A 17,967-nucleotide genomic window follows, 5' to 3' on the forward strand; every position below is an offset into this window, starting at 1 on the left:
ATTTTAGGTTAATTGTCAAATTCTAAGAAAGGTAACTATACCCTTCGTTATCCAGTCTGTGTAGAATGCCAAAGTTCAGGGTTTATCTCAAGTCCTTATTCAAGTAGTCTTTGAGAGTGGATCATCTCAGCTAGCCCTTTCAAAATTGCTCTGAGCACTGTGTAGTTCAAAGCTGATCTGTAGATGATGTTTGTCAGTTTAATGATATTATTATTGTCCACGTGGAATTGTTGTTGTTGTGGGGCCCCATCTTCTTCCTGGAGACTTCAGTTGATGTTAGTTAGGCCTGGCCATGATTTCCTGCAGAAAACTGATAAGAGACTCAAGCAAAGATATATATGCAGCTAATTGAAGCCTTTTTTCTTTCTAGAATTAGTACTCTATATGACCATTCATATCTTAACAAAATTTAAAATGTATATATATATATTAATCTTGTAAATTTTGATATAAAATTCATACTTTAAGAAAAGTTTAAAGAATCAGAATAGAATCAAAGAGTTGAGATTAGTAATAGAAGAGTCCCTTAATTAATTTGGTTTTTCTCCTGTCCCATAGCAGAAGATGGCTCTTTTCTTCTGGCATGATATAGGAAGTTTGCATTTTCCTTTTAACAACATGCTTGAGTTTAAAGAAGGAGAGAGCCATTCTCCAACTCCAAAGTCAGCTTTAAATTTTAATTGAACTGGGACTACAAGAAGACCAATAGTGTTAAATTTCTTTAAAGAAGAGCAGAAGCAAACATTTAGGAAGACTTACAAAATTTTTTAGATGATATACCCATACGCCATTTCACTCTGTTTCCTGGGATAGATGATTTGTCCCTTTTCTTCAGTTGTCTCACTTATCCTGTATTTTTTCAGATTCCTTAACTTTCATTCTCCTAAAAGACAAAAACAAAAACCTTTCCCCAAGACTAATTTTGGGGATGTTCCTTTTTGTCATGTTATTATCTGATTAAATGAAAAGACATTTGTTGTTGGAGGGCTTCTCTCCAGGTTCCACCAAACCCCGTAGTCCCACAGTCCATGTATAAAATAATCACTTAGATGCTTATAATATTTATAAATTGTATGGCCGTGGCAGGCTTTTTGTTAACTGTTTTTATATCTTAAATTAACCCATTTTTATAAATCTATATCTTGTCACGTGGCTGGTGGCTTACCAGTGTCTTTATATGTTGTTTGTCTTGGCAGTGACTGTAGTCTCTTTCTTTTTTTTCTTTTTTTTTTTTTTTTTTGGTTTTTTTAATTTTTTTTTCTCTTTGTCACGCCTATACTTCCTGTCTGGTCACTGGCCATCAGTGTTTTATTTATATAGAGTGATATCCACAGCACTTTCCCTTTTTCTTCTTTTTTTAAAAAGGAAGGTTTTAACTTTAACATAGTAAAATTATATATAACAAAACAATTATTGTTTTACTGATATAACTTAGTTTAAATTGGATGTTCATGCTGGTTGATGAACTATCACCTCCTCTAATTAAGAGGTCTCTCTTGTTCAAATCGAACCTTTATCAGTTTTGATGGTATCCACAGCTTATCTTCTCCTGTAGAAACAAAAGCAAAACCTCGTCCCCAACGTAACACATATCCTGGTTTCCATTCTGAGGTCAGCACATCCTTAAAGTATATAGGCTGATTTAATTCTGTACTTTTTTCTCTTATCCAAAATCTCTCTACAGCTGTTGTTCCTTTCTCATTGGCACTGAGAAAATTCAAAGTTAATAGAGGATTATGCAGTCTATTTCTGGGGGTTTTTGTTACCCCTTTCTGTTTATTTAGCATATCCTTTAGAGTTCTGTTTGATCTTTCTATAACTGCTTGACCTGTAGGATTATGTAGTATGCCTGTAATCTGCTTTATATTGTAATAAGCAAAAAACTGTTTCATTTTAACAGAGAAATATGATGGAGCATTGCCAGTTTTGATTTGTGCAGGTATACCCATGATGGCCATAACTTCTAGCAAATGAGTGATTACAGAATCAGCTTTTTCAGAACTCAAAGCAGTTGCCCATTGAAATCCTGAATAAGTATCGATGGTATGGTGTACATATTTCAATTTTCCAAATTCTGCAAAGTGAAACACATCCATCTGCCAGATTTCATTCCTCTGAGTACCCTTTGGGTTATATCCTGCTGGTAATGGCGTTTGATTGTAGAAAGAACAAGTAGGACATTTCTTTACTATTTCTTTGACTTGTTGCCAGGTTATGGAAAAATCCTTTTTTAAACCATTACTATTGACATGATGTTTTTTAATGAAATTCTGAGGCCTCCAGCACATTTCCTATCAGTAATTTATCAATCTCATAATTGCCCTGTGCTAGAGGGCCTGGCAGACCAGTATGGGATTGGATGTGAGTTATATATAAAGGATGACTCCTTTTCCTGATTGTATCTTGTAATTGAATAAATAGTGAAGTTAATTCTGAAGCATTGGGGATAAATTCTGCAGTCTCAATATGTAATACTACTCTTTCAGCATACTGAGAGTCAGTTACTATGTTGAGAGGTTCTGAAAAATCCATTAATACCAACAGAATAGCATACAATTCTGATTTTTGAACTGAATTATAAGGACTTTGAACCACTTTACTTAAAATTTCTGATTTGTAACCTGCCTTTTCTTGTTTGTTGGCATCTGTATAAAATGTACGGACTCCAGATATGGGTTTTTCCCGTACAATTCGAGGCAAGATCCAATCAGCTCTCTTTATAAGATCAATTCTATCACTTTTGGGATATTTGCTGTTAATTTCTCCCCCAAAAATTACTGCAAGCTCTTTGCCAAGGTTCACTTTCTGTCCATAATTTTTCAATGTCCTCTTTAGTTAAAGATAGACAATTTCTGCTGTGTCTATTCCTGCTAATTGATGAAGTCTCAATTTTCCTTTCCAAATCAAGTCAGAGATTTTTTTTCCACATAAGTTTTTAATTTTTTATTTGGCTTATTTGGTAAAAATATCCATTCCAATATAATCTTCCCTCTGCATTAATATTCCTGTAGGAGAATGCCTAGAAGGTAAAATAACCAAAATGCAATCCAGCTTTGGGTCAATACGATCCACGTGCCCATCATGTACTTTCTTTTCTACCAAGGCCAATTCTTTCTCAGCTTCAGGTGATAATTCCCTTGGACTATTTAAGTTCTTGTCACCTTCTAAGGTTTTGAACAAATTAGTCAGTTCATCATTTTTTACCCTAATAGTTCGTAGATGAGAAATGTCTCCAAACAATTTTTGAAAGTCATTAAGAGTCTGTAGTCTATCTCTCCTAATTTGCACCTTTTGGGGTCTAATTTTTTGTAGCTCTATTTTATATCCTAAATAATTAATAGAATCTCCTCTTTGTATCTTTTCAGGAGCAATTTGTAATCCCCAGCAAGGCAAATTTTTCATTACTTCTTCAAAACATTCTTTCTAAAGTATCTGCATTTGAGTCAGCTAGTAAAATTTCATCCATAAATGATAAATTATAGATTTAGGAAATTTTTTACGTATCCCTTCCAATGGCTGTTGTACAAAATATTGGCACAGAGTTGGGCTATTCAACATTCCCTGTGGGAGGACCCTCCATTGAAATCTTTTAACCAGTTGAGAATTATTATAAGTAGGCACTGTGAAAGCAAATCTTTCTCTGTCTTTTCTTGTAAGGGTATTGAAAAGAAACAGTCTTTTAAATCAATAACTATGAGAGGCCATCCTTTTGGTAACAGAGTAGGCAAAGGAATTCCAGATTGTAGAGAGCCCATTGGCTGAATTACTTTGTTAATTGCTCTAAGGTCTGTTACCATTCTCCATTTACCAGATTTCTTTTTAATAACAAATACAGGAGAATTCCAGGGGCTGGTTGATTCTTCAATATGCTGAGCATTTAACTGTTCTTCTACCAGCTCTTCTAAAGCTTGGAGTTTCTCTGTTGTTAAAGGCCACTGCTGAACCCATACAGGCTTGTCTGTTAACCATTTTAAAGGTAGAGCTGTTGGTGTCTTTGGGAGATCATCAGCTGTTGTGGCCTGTTCTTGTATAATATGGATGGCTGGTAACCACTCAGAATAATGCCTTCTAATATTTCTCTCAAAAATATGTGCTAGTTTATGATTTCTTTCTGAGATTGGAGGGATATTAATCTGAGTATTCCATTGTTGCAACATCTTGACCCCACAGGTTCATAGCTATGTTAGACATATATGGTTTTAATTTTCCTCTCTGTCCTTCTGGACCTATACGTTCAAGCCATCTTGCACTCTGTTTCACTCGAGATAATGTCCCAATTCCTAACAAACAGTTGAACATTTACCTCCTGAAGAGGCCAAGTTGGATGCCAAAATTCTGGTGCAATTATGGTAACGTCCACACCTGCGTCTACCAGACCAGACAACAAAACACCATTTATTTTTATTGTTAATTTTGGTCTTTGTTCATTAATAGAAGTTTGCCAAAATTTTTTCTTTATGTTTTTTCTTGAATTTTCTATTCTCTCTGTTTCATCATCCCGACCAGAATGATTTATTCCAATAGGCATTTGGTTATTTAGTTGCTCTGAGTAGGGGTTTCCTCTACAACTGCAGGAAAGGTTTGAACTGGATTTGCTATGGGGGACTGCCTGAGGCCCCTCTGGGAGTTTCCCGAAGCCTGAGGCAAAGGATTACCTTGCCTGTCCCTTGTTGGTCTACATTCTTTGGTCCAGTGTTTTCTCTTACCACACCTTCTGCATATTCCAGAAGGAAGGGTCATTCTGTTGCCAGTGTTCCTTGAAGAAACATTGTTTCTAGGAATGACCTGTTTACAGTCCCTTTTCAAATGTTCTTGCTTTCCACATCCAAAACATCTAACATTTCTCAAACCTTTTGAAATTGCTTCTCCTACCCACATAGCGTCATGGTCATGAGCCTCAACATTAACCATGTCTATAATCCAATCTTCCAAGGGTGCAGATCTTGCCTTTAACGGCCTGATTATTCTCTTGCACGCTGCATTTGCATTCTCCAAAGCTAAAGATTCAATTGTTATCTGACTGGCTTCTGAATTCAGGACCATTCTCTTTACTACTTAAGTCAATCTTTGTAAGAAATCTGTGAAAGATTCTTTTGGGCCCTGTATAACCTTTGTAAATGACTCAGTTTTTTTCCTGGTTCCTCAACTCTGTCCCATGCATTCATGGCTGCGGTTCGACATAGAACTAGGGTTTGGACATCATATAAACATTGTGTTTGTACTGAAGCATATTGGCCTTCTCCAATAAGCTGATCCTGGCAGACTTGTGTTCCTCTCTCCCTCCATTGTTTTTCTACATTTTTAGCCTTTTCCTTGAACCACATTTGCCACTGGAGCTTTTGTCTGGGTTCCAGAACAGCCCGTGCCAGCTCCCGCCAGTCCTGTGGTAGAATCCTATTAAAAGTTGACCAGGTGTTTAACATTTGCTTAACATATGGGGAATGCATGCCATAAGATGCTATTGCCTCCTTAAATCTTCGTAAGTCTAACATTTCAGTTGGAATCCAAGTATTTTGTCCATTCTCTTCACCAGGTAGCTGCTGTACGGCTACCGGATAAATTAAGGGTGATTGTGTGAAAACAGGCTTTCTTTCTGTAACCTTATGATCCAATTTTGAAACAACTTCACTGTTAATTTCTTCTGTCTGAATTTGAATTTCTCTATAATTCATTTTTACAGGTTTAACAGGTTTTTCTAAAACTGTTATCCTGGCACTTAAATTGACTATCTTTTTAAATAGTAAAATGAGGATAAGGAAAGTAATAAAGTGCATAATTCAATCAATATTAATCTTCTCATATAGTTGTTCAATTGTCAGACTGCCTACAATTTCAAACAAAGCCCAATTTTCTTCCAATGTACACATAAAACCCATTTTTTTTAAATGTGGAAAAAAATTCTCTTTTAAATAGTTTCCGTTAAAATATTTGATAAGTGTCCGAGGTGTGAATCCAGAGAGAGAGAGAGGAGAGAGAGAGAGAGAGAGAGAGAGAGAGAGAGAGAGAGAGAGAGAGAGAGAGAGAGAGAGAGAGAAAGCATAGCCACAAGTTCTGGCTAAAAGCTTAAATCTAGCCATTTGTTCCCGCTTGAGCTGAGTCAAGCCTGGGCTCTGGCTTCCTTAAGCTCCGACCACTTGAGTTGGCTTTACAGGCAGGGGCCCTGTTCAGCAGGGCAGGCCTGAGTTGTTTGTAGCACCGGCTTTAAGCGAGTAGCAACAGCTACATGTAACTGCTTGGGGCTACAGTCAGTCCGGCCTGAGACCAAGCTGACCTGGATCTGAGCTAGGGAGCCGGGCTGCCCAGGCCGGAAACTGGACCTGCCGCCAAGCCAAGCCAAGCAGTTTTAAATGGATTCTTGTCCCGCTGGCCGCCAAATGTAGATGTAACCAACCATCTTATTAAATAAGAAACACAGAACCAATGCAAAGAAGAAAGCCAAGAGAGCAGAGCTAAGAGCCTTACCCATCTGCTGCAGCTAACCTCTTCAGCCAAGAGACCTACTTCCTGTGTTTTTGTCTTTATATAGACTTTCTGTTCTGCCTTCTCATTGGTTGTAAACCCAACCACATGACTGCCTTGTCACTGCATGTCTGTACAGACCTCCAGGTCTTCTATGGTAGGTATTGAGATTAAAGGTGTGCATCTCCAAGGCTGGCTGTATCCTTGAACACACAAAGATCTACCTAGCTCTGCCTACCAAGTGCTGGGATTAAAGGCATGTGCCACCACCGCCCAGCTTTTGCTATGGCTCTAATAGCTCTGACCCCTGGGCAACTTTATATATTAACATACAAATCACATTTTAGTACAAATAAAATATCACTATAATGTATAGTACACATGTTATACCATATATGAACTAGTGCCCAGAAAGTGCTTGTAATTATCCTTGCTCTTTGAAGAAATTAGTAAATACCCCAAACTGTTTTTATTGTTTAGGTATTTATTAACTATGTTTGTTCTTTACCCACAAAACCTAGAACTTCCCACAATCTGCCATCTTCATTCATCTTAAAATGATACAACTTGCTGTTGATTTAACAAACAAAACAAATTAAAAAACCTAATTTGTAGCCGGAAGTTTTCTCCGGTCCTGCCTGGCGCCATGGTTTTACCCAGCCCACAGTCCTACAGCCACTTATAAAATAATCACTCAGAAGCTTAATATTATTTACAAACTGTATGGCCTATGTCAGGCTTCTTGCTAGCTAGCTATTTCATCTTAAATTAACCCATTTCTATTAATCTATGTTTTGCTACATGCTCCGTGGTGCTACTGGTCTGTTGGCATCTTGCTTCTCCTTCAGTGGTAGAAGACTGGCGTCTCTCCCTTCTTCTTTCTTCTCTCCATATATCTGCTTAGATATTTCCCACTTTGCCATAGGCCAATGCAGCTTTATTTATCAACCAATCAAAGCAACACATATTCACAACGTACAGAAAGACATCCCCCAGCATTCCCCTTTTCTGTCTAATCAAAAAGAAAGGTTTTTAACTTTAACATAGTAAAATTGCATATAATAGAACAGTTATCAAACAAGAATTACAGTTACAATATCTATTCTATTTGTGTTTGGCAAAATTAAGGAAAATATTCTATCATCTGTCCTATATTTGTCAGTCTAAAGTTTCATATCTAATTTATCTTTTATCATAACCAAGGAAAATTATAATTTAACACTAATTAACAGATGTTGTTCATCTATTTTTATATTAAGTATTTTTAAATAAAAATTAATTTGCCTTTTGAGCACTCTGAAGTTGGGGGAGGGTTGATATTATAATTAGAGCATTTGTTTGTTCCTTTTCCTCCCTCCAGACCTTCCAGTCTACCTCTCTGCTCTCCTTCAAATTCATGGCCTTTTTTATCATTAACTGTTATTGCATGCATATATGTATACACACGTATATTCCTAAATATAACCTGCTTGCTCTGTATGTTAATTGCATATATGTTTTCAGGGCTGACTGTTTGGCTCTGGACAACCAATTGTACTCTTCTCTGGGGAATACCACATCTACTCCCAGTTTTATTCGGCTGCCTGTAGTTCTTTGTTTAAGGTTGAGGCCTTGTAAACTTTTCTCCATTCACTCTGGCATGTTCCTTGGTGTCATCCTTGTTCAGGTCACATTTGGGCAGTCACACTGGGGAGACTTGATGGGTATAGCTTCTGATAGAACTAGGAAACACAATCTCACAGCAAAATCCCTGATGTTTTGGCTCTTACAGTTTTTCAACACCCTCTTCCACAATGTCCCCTGAGACATAGGTGTGGACGTGTTGTATAGATGTATCCTTTGGTACTGGTCTCCATAACTCTGCATTTTGATTGATTGTGTTTTCTGTAATGGTCTCCATCAACTGCAAAGAGAAGTTTCCTTGATGAGGGGTGAAGACTACACTTATCTGTGGGTATAAGGACAAGTATTTATAAATTGCTGTTAGGGATTATAATGGTTTACTAAATTAGTGATTGTAGATTCTCCTCCAATAACCATGAATTCACTAGCACTGAATAATTAGTTAGGTTTCTAATACCAGGCATGGTTTCCCTCTTTTTGAATGAGTCTCAAGTCCAATTAGAGAACTGTTGGTTACAGTCAAGGTATGTGTGTCATTATTGCCCTCTTGGGTTATCAAGCGATGTTGGTCATTGATGTGTTTCATAGGTGCCATAGCTAGGTAGGTCTGGTGGTTACCTCCCTCCTTTGGAACATTACCTGGTGCCTTAGGCACCATGAAAGCTAGTCCTCAGGGAGGAGGCATTCAGCTCAGTATATACAGTCTTCAGAAAGTCACATTAATTCGCTGGTAGGTATATTTTGAGTATTTGGTGCATTCTCTTGAACCTTTTTTCCACCTATGCTTTTAAATCAATCTCTCCATAGTAGCTTTGGAATTAAACAATTATACTGATGTTATAGCAAATAATGCAGTCTGAGAAAGAAAGAGAAAATACCACATACTATTTTATGACCATAAATAACACAGTTTTTTAGATGGACCTAAATAAAGGAAAGCCTGGTTTTTATGCTTCTTTAACAAGAGTATTGGAACTGAAAGAGAGTGGTGCTGATATCGGTTGCCATCTCCAAAGTTGAAGATGATTGTCATGGCTCTAGGTAAATGAAAAGATCCCCCACCCCCACCATTTCATTCAAATATGTGAATGATTCTGATGTTCAGAAAGTGAAAGGAGGCTGCGGAGGTGGCTCAAGGGGTAAAGTGCTTGCCAAACAAGCATGAAGACTGCCAGTCCTAGCTCCAGAAACCAGGTAAGGGCTCAACAAGTATGGTGACCACTTGTAATCCCATCAGGCTCTCTGCAGGGCAAGTTATAAACTAGACAACCAGTGAGCTCTGGGTTTGAGAGACCCTTCCTCCATATGAAGAGTGAGAGTGATGGAGGAAGACACCCTACATCAACTTAAGGTCTCCACATTAAACATGCACTCATGTGTTCATACTCCCACACACTTGCAAACACGCATACCTATCTGGGCATTCCAGTACATATTAGATGAGAAAATAGTCATTGTTTATATAATTTTCAATAGTCTCATATACTCAGAATGTGTGTCTGTGGGGGGGGTTGTTTTTGTTTGCTTGCTTGTTTGTGTTTTGTTTTGTTTTTGAGACAGGCTTTCTCTATGTAGCCCTGGCTGTCCTGGAACTCACTTTGTAGACCAGGCTAGCCTCAAACTCAGAGATTCACCTGCCTCTGCCTCCCAAGTGCTAGGATTAAAGGCGTGTGCCACCACACTCAGCTGACTCAAAATCTTAGAACTAAAAGGAACCCCTAATGCAACCCAGTCCAGTCTTTTACTCAATGGAGAATGTTAAGGAAAACCTCTTCCAGCTAGTCATCATGGTTTTGTTTTGCTTTGGTAAGAAAAATCTTTCTTACGAGGCAGCACATTTTCTTTTTAGATGCTATTATTATTACAGTGTGGATGTATTTTCATGACACTGAGCCAAATCTCTTTCTTCTAAAATAAGCTGCTTCCATCTTCGAGATAATGGCCTTCCATGGATTTGAATGCACAATCCTATTTCATATTACTTATTTCCCTCTCAAAGAAAGTGTCATTTATCATCTTAAAAATATTAAATGGTATGTTCTCTTTCATTCTCAGACACTATTATTTGCTATGATATCATAATTGTTTATTCCCAAAGCTACTATAGAGAGATTGATTTAAACCCAAGGTTAATCTGGCACATTTGTTGTGTACCTACCATGTGCACAGATTTGGCAGGGCAGTCGCTGAGCCTGGATAAAACAAGAACTTGTGATAGGGCAGTTAGTTAGATATGCTGTCAGCTTTTACTGTAACTTGAGGCCTCTCCTGCTTCTTTCTTGTTTTAACTTTGATGTTAGCATTGACCTGACCTGCCTGCAGTTTTGCTTATTTACATTTGCCTTGTGAGATATTGTCTGCCAGTTGTTTTCAGTCTTTGATCTCGTGAAGCATTTTCCTTATAATTAAAAATAAAATAGAATTTGAGCTTCAGACTGAAAGTTCTTTCTTGCATATGCTTGAAATGTTATTATTCTGTTTGCTTTAGTAGAATGTTTGAAAAAATGATTACTGGGATTTTGTTTTTGCTTCCCTCTTAACTTTTGTTACTTTTTATACAACTTTATTGTCTTCTCCTGGCTCTGTTGTTGCCTGGTTCCAGATGCCATTTGCTCTCTTTTATCCTTTACTATTTTGGAAGTTATGCCATTTTAGTACCTTTGTTGTTTTCCTTCCAGAGAGTGATCCTCATAGTCAAATATATTTTACTCACTATTATAGAAAAAGGAGACACTGGATGCCTCCTACAAACACACTCTCATTTCCTCCGTGCACACCTATTCCAATCAGAGGAGAGCCTTAGAAGACTTACTTTTCCCATTCGCCCCTTGACTTCTTAATTTGTAGGTAATGCTGAGAGATGTTTTATTAAATGCATTGAATTTTATAGATTTACTAAATTTTCTTTTACAGTAAATTTCTATAACTTAAGTTGATATTTAACAATAATTATAACTCTCAAGTTCAGTCAGTCATTATCCATTTCAGTTTAGCTATGTATTTATAGACATGAATGTGTATGAATAAATGGATATGTATTTACTATGCAGCTCTATTCTGGCTTCTTCCACTTTGCTTTTTCATTTACTGTCACTTTTCCAGAACATTTTTTCTTTTATTTTATAATTAATTTAATTTTACTTATCAGCCACAGATTCTCCTGTCCTCCCTCCTCCCACCACCCCCAATATTACTTATGGTTTCTTATCTGAATATTTGTATTTTCACCTTTTTTTTTTTTTTTCTTTTTTTGCATCCCAACTGGTCAATGACATCTGTCTTGCTTGGTGTAGGATCCGGCATTGCATATCTTCTTCTCAGAGATACAGTAATGCTTATTTATTTTCCATTTTAAGGTATTATAGAAAACAGATCTAAGGCCAAAGTATTTTCCTTTTTTGGTAATTAATTCTTTCTGTCTGAATACTAGTGAGATTTTAAAATTGTCCTTGAAATTACCAAATTTTTACTAGAACTCGCTTAGGTGTATGCTTTTTCATCAGTTCTAAATGGACTTTGTAAGCCTTTTAAATTTCTGTGCCCATTATTTTCAAAGTAACTTAAATCTTTCTCTTTGCCCCGTCTGTTCCTTTTTCCCCTTTTGTCAGCATCTAGTTCTCTGAGTTTCTTGTTAGTTCTTCCATGCTTCTTCCCCCACCCCTACCCTCACCCCCACCCCCACCCCTGGAGCTGAGGACTGAACCCAGGGCCTTGCTCTACCACTGAGCTAAATCCTCAACCCCTTCTTTCTTTGTATACAATGCCTAGAGCTGTTTCTACCACATCATCTTCTAGGCCACAAAATGAGCCTTTAACAAAGAGTATTCTCATCTTCATCTCTAAATTTTAAATTTTAAAAGTCACAGGTTTTGTGTCTTTGGCTTGTGTTCTTGTGGGAAGATTTCAGTGTGTTACCAATGCTGGCTTGAAATCCACTGGATAGCTCAGGGTAGCCTAGATCTCTCAGTGGTCCTATTTTAGCCTCCATAGTTGTGAGATTATAGGCATATGCCATCAATCCTGGTTATCCAATTGGGTTTTCTCAGTTTGGCTTGGGAATTTTGTTTGCTTTTTTACAGTGCTGGGCCTTGGACATAATAGGCAAGTGCTCTACTACTGACCTACACTTCCCAGCCATGTTTGTTGTTTGAGAACAGTGTCTTATTGTTGTAATTGAATATCCATTAGTGTTTTGCATATTGTCACCGTTGTTGTTTGTTGTTACCGTTAACACTGCCTGGTCTCCCAGCATTTTTATTTCCCTGGGAACTGTTCTCAGTGTTGCACTTATCCATCTGCTACATATTTTGTGACTTACTGCATTTGGTATTGCTAGTCTTGGTATTTTCTTTTGCCTTTCTAAGGGTCCTCTTCACACTCAGGACCCAAGAAATTTCTAGAGCAATTTGGAACTGATAGACATGGAGTGATAGTAGGAACGAGGATCACAAGAGATGCAGGCACAGAAACCTGAACACTTGAATTGGCAGAGCACCAACAGCAAGCTGTACCAGTCTTCTGTGTTGAAAGACTTCTGTGTTTCCTGGACTCTTTAGCTGTAAAGGATGGTTGTCCCCAGCCTTTTGAGACAGGAAACTCTTAATATTTTAAGTAGATATACGGATAAATTTAAAAGTGGTACATTTTATGCCTGAACTGGATTCCAGCTAGCCTCAAGTGCTTAGACCATTGTGAATGAATGTGAGTGATGGAAAGGACTGAGGTTATTGTACTCATTTTACAGATAAAGAGAATGAGGAACATTCCACCCACACGCATACACAAAAAGTTATATCTTTAGATTTGTCTAAGTAATGAGTTTTTATCTAAGACTGGATTCTAGATTTAAGGCACTAGGCCTTCAGTTAATGGTAGTAATTTATGTCACCTGGTACATACAATCTTATGAATGTATAGTAACTCTTTTGTATTGTTTTCATGTAACATTGGTACTCTAAAAGAACAGTGGATAGGTACTCAGTAATTTAAGAGAAAATGGGTAGAAAGTGAGCAGCAATACTTAGAATTATTCTTGAAGGGTAAGTAATTACCATACAGGCTTAATTGAAATTACAGTTATTCATGAAGGAAGATTTCAATGATAGTCTTTTTAAAATATGTGTCTGGGGCCAGGTGGTGGTGGTGGTGCACACCTTTAATCCCAGAACTCAGGAGGCAGAGACAGATGGATCTCTGAATTCAAGGCCAGCTTGGTCTACAGAGCAACCAGGACAACCCTAGTGTCCCTCTAGTGACAGTGTTGAGAAAATATCTCACATTTTTTAAGTATGATCTTTTCCCTTCATCAGTATTTGGGAAATAGAGTTGAAGATGAAGCAGGACCTCACTCTAGCTCAGAGTAGCCTAGAACTTGGCACAGTCCTCCTGCTTCAGCCTCCTAAATGCTGGGATTATAGGCATAAACCATCACACTTGACCCTTCAATAATTGTCATACTCAAATAAGATTTATATATTTACATATTGAGATAAATAATGACAGCTTTCATCTGAAGGTATACTAGGAAAAATGTGTCTTTCACAATATCAATATTATGGTCACTTAGAAAAATAGCTTAAAAATGAAAAAAAAGAACAACAGGATCTTGAATATCTCACTGTCTGTCAACCTCAGTATCCCCTCCTATCCTGCCTACATAATAGCATTTTGAAATTAACTGATAGGTGTGGAAATATAGTTCTTTTTTAAAACACAAGTATTATTGTCCTTAATTTTATTTCTCAAGCATCAGTTGATTATATATAGGAATTATGTCTTAATATCAGTTCAGATTATGTTTTGCAATTTTACTGTCTTAGGGTTTATATTGCTGTGAAGAGACACAATGACCACAGCAACTCTTATAAAAAAAAAAAAAAAAAAAAAAAAAAAAAAAAAAAAAAAAAAAAAAAAAAAAAAAAAAAACATTTAATTGGCTTGCTGTCCACAGGTTCAGTCTATTATCATCATGGTAGGTAGGTCATGGTACAGGTGCAGGCAGACATGGTACTGAAGAGGTAGCTGAGAACTCTACATCTTGTGCAGGCAACGGGAAGTGAACAGTCTCACTGGGTTTGGCTTGAGCATATATGAGACCTCAAAACCCGCTTCCACAGTGACATACTTCCTCCAACAAGGCCACACCTTCTAATGTTGTCATTCCCTTTGGGGGCCATTTTCTTTCAAACCACCACATTGTCTAATCCCTGAAAAATTTAATCTGTTTTGCTCTGTGTTTAATAAACTGAGAAAATCAGGAGTTTTTCTTTCTACTATAATGTTTATTATTTTAATCCCATTTGCCTCTTATTATTAAAACAGTATCTTAGTCTTCAAAAGCAAACTCAGTTTTTTTTGTTTTGTTTTTGTTTTGTTAAAAGTTCAAACATCAGGGACCAGTGAGATGGCATAGGAGGTCAGAGTGCCTGCCACCAGCCTGGCAAACTGAATTGTATCTTCAAAACGTCCATGGTGGAAGGAGTCAACTGACTCATAGTTATCCGCTAACCTTCATTTGCGGCCGTGGCACATGCATGCACACACAAAAATAAAAAAAAAAAAAAAAAAATTAAGTCAACTGGGTGTGGTAGTAATGCCTGTAATTTCAGTACTGGTGGTAGGGAGTTAAAGGCCAGTATAGGCTATATAGTGAGTGCAAGACTAGTTAGGGATGCATAAGCAGACACAAAAGAAGTTTTTAAAAAGTCTGGTGAACTATGAAGCACATAAAACATAGAGAAATAATAACATTTCTTAAATCTAAAATGAAAATGTTTTAAAATTTAAAATGAGTTCTAAAAAGAAAGTAAATCCATGGCTTGCAAACAAATCTGTAAGTTATATCTAATCAAAAATTAGTTTCCATCAGATTTTAGGATTCAGAGTCATATTGATTCACTTCCCATAGATAGACTAACACATCCATACCTGCAGCTGTTGGTAGTCTTCCCAGAAAAATCTTCACCTATGTCTACTACATACTGTTTTTTAGGCTTTTACACAACAATCCAGTCTCATGAGACTCTCCCTTTTATTATATATCATATGCCCATCAAAATAAAACCCCTACAATCATTTCTCCCTAGGCGGGGTTGGAACAAACACTTAATGAGCTTCTAGAAACCGTAGTACCAGCCAAAGCTGCCACTTACTGTTCTCACTTTAACAAAACTTTCCCTCCCTCAGTATTACTTTTTTTTCTTGTGAAATTGGCATAATACCCATCCAGCCGAACATGCACCATAAATGAAATTATAAATCTTCTAGCTATTATCATACCTGAATCTATTAAGCCATTATCTTTGATCACCAGAAGTGTGCTACAGCAAATAGAGTCAGAGGTGGGGACACAGGAAGATGGAGAAGGGCAGGACCTTGACGGTGGGCCCAGCTGTGATGTTGGACAAAATGACATTTCCAGACTGATATGCAACAGCTTTATTAATCTACTATCCACAAAGTAGAAAGTAGCCATTGAGCATTTTCTTTAAAACAAGAAGAACTACAGTAAGAATTTGGGACAAAATCTTTTGTAATTTCTTCTGCAAACTAGAATTTTTCAGGGTGACTAAACTTGCATGCCCAGGAATTCCAGGGACATGTAAATTTCAGTACATAGGATATTTGTAGGCAAACCAAAATACAGCATCTTACAAGGTCCTTTTTCCACGTTAATATTTACACTCTTAATTGTAGAGACCCATTTCATTCCCACTTCACACAGAACTCATTATCATACAATAATGTAAACTCAGAGGACTTATAAAGTATTTAGTTTTCAGTTGGCACTGTATATTTCCTTTGTGTGTTAACATACTTGTCTTTATTTTTCCAGCCCAGATGACTTACTCAATGCCTTGAATGAGGGTATCAGCCGTGCTGATGTCATCATCACCTCAGGAGGTGTATCGATGGGAGAAAAGGTATTGCTCATGAGATTTAGTCACTTTAATGTTTTTACCATGGTCCACTACTATGGTTTAGTGTTTTGATTTGATTTCTGCTTCTGTGATACAACACTCTTGTCCATAGCAACATAGAGAAAGAAAGAATTTAATGGCTTACACTTCTAGGTCCATCATTCAGGGAAATGGGGGCAGGAACTCAAATAGGAGCTTGAAGCAGAAACCATGAAGAAATGCTGCTTTCTGGCTCACTTGCAGGCCCAAGACCCCTATTCAGAGAATAGTACCACCTTTGGGTGGGCCCTGCTGCATCAATTAATAATTAAGATAGTCCCTCACAGACGTGCCCACAGATCAACCTGATTAGGACAATTGAAACTCATTTTTCAGGTGATTCTAGGCTGTGTCAAGTTGACAGTTAATGCTCACTAGAACCAGGTAGGCATCTAGTATTCATAATCAGAACCCCACAAAGCTGAAAGCATGAAGGCTTCAGAAAGTGCTGGTCTTTCTAAAAAAAAAAAAAAAAAGCTAAGTCAGGGTGCTTACATCAGGAGCAGCCTAGAAAATCCCACAAATTGTAGAATGCTTTTTGCTCTTTCCTTGGAGACATTTGTTTTTTCACTTACTTTTACAACATTAGAACTTCCTTTATATGTTACATTTATGCCCAAGATAAAGAGCTACCTTTCTTCAGTTTGAACATGACCTCCCAAATGGAACCATCTCACCCACTATTTTTCTTTTATTTTTATTGATTTATTTTATATCCCAACCACAGCCTCTCCTCCCACTCCCTCCTCCGCCTCCCTTCTACCCACCACCCCAATCCACCCCTCCTCTGTATTCTCTCAGAAAGGGGCAGGCCTCCCACAGGCTTCAGCAAAGCATGGCATATCAAGTTGTACAGCCACTTTGGAAATCAGTATGGCAGCTTTTCAGAAAATTGGGAATTGATCTATTTCAAGACTCAGTGATACCACTCTTGGGCATATACCCAAAGGATACTACATACTACCACAAGAACACTTGCTCAACTATTTTCATAGCAGCTTTATTAAGACCAAGCACCTCCTCCTGTATTCAGGCTAGACAAAGCAATCCAGCATGAGGAATAGGTTCCCAAGAGCCAGTCAAAGCACCAGGGACAGCCCTGCTCCCATTGCCAGGAGTCCCACATATAGACCAAGCTACACAACTGTCACACATATACAGAAGGCCTAGTTGTTTGTTCAGACTCTGAATTCCCATGAGCCAAGCTAGCCATTTCTGTGAGTTTTCCTGCAATGTCCCTGACCCCTTGGCTCCTACAATCCCTCTTCCCTCTCCTCAGCAGGCTTCCTCAAGCTCAGCTTGGCCATAGGAAATTTGTGGAAGTTTCCCTTGCATCAGGCTTCTACCCAACTCCTTAAAGCTCCCCTTTCTAGTCTTCTTTCTTAGCATTCTCCCTCTACCACCCCACAACCTGATTCCTCAAGTTTCCATGCCCACCCACCCTCAGTTCAAACTGGAGATCTCCATTTCCCCTTCCCTGGGAGATCCATGCATTCCCCCTGCCTTAGGTCCTCCTTGTTACCTAACCTCTTCTGGGTATGTGGATTGTAGCATGGTTATTCTTTACTTTACAGTTAATATCCACTTATGAGTGAGTACATACCATGTTTGTTTTTCTGAGTCTGGGTTACCTTACTCAGGATAACTTCTTCTAGTTCCATCCATTTGCTTTCAGATTTCCTGATGTCATTGTTTTTAATTTCTGTGTAGTACTCCATTGTATATATGTGCCACATTTTCATTGTCCATTCTTCAGTTGAGGGACATCTAGGTTGTTTCCAGTTTCTCCTATTATGAATAAAGCTGCTATGAACATAGTTGAGCAAGTGTTCTTGTGGTAGTATGTAGTATCCTTTGGGTATATGTCCAAGAGTGGTATCACTGAGTCTTGAAATAGATCAATTCCCAATTTTCTGAAAAGCTGCCA

The 17,967-nt window shown here is 37.8% G+C and overlaps 1 protein-coding gene across 14 annotated transcripts in view; it reads left to right on the plus strand.

Moving 5' to 3' along the window:
• Positions 1–17,967, plus strand: part of Gphn (gephyrin) — a 410,602-nt gene that overhangs the window by 366,933 nt on the left and 25,702 nt on the right. For all 14 annotated transcript variants that reach the window (XM_028876083.2, XM_028876082.2, XM_028876085.2 and 11 more), the window contains one exon: positions 15,917–16,004. In XM_028876083.2, the coding sequence (XP_028731916.1) occupies positions 15,917–16,004 (88 nt within the window). The remainder of the gene's footprint in view (positions 1–15,916; positions 16,005–17,967) is intronic.

The sequence above is a fragment of the Peromyscus leucopus genome, chromosome 14, assembly GCF_004664715.2.
Source record: "Peromyscus leucopus breed LL Stock chromosome 14, UCI_PerLeu_2.1, whole genome shotgun sequence".
Classification (NCBI taxonomy): Eukaryota; Metazoa; Chordata; class Mammalia; order Rodentia; family Cricetidae; genus Peromyscus; species Peromyscus leucopus.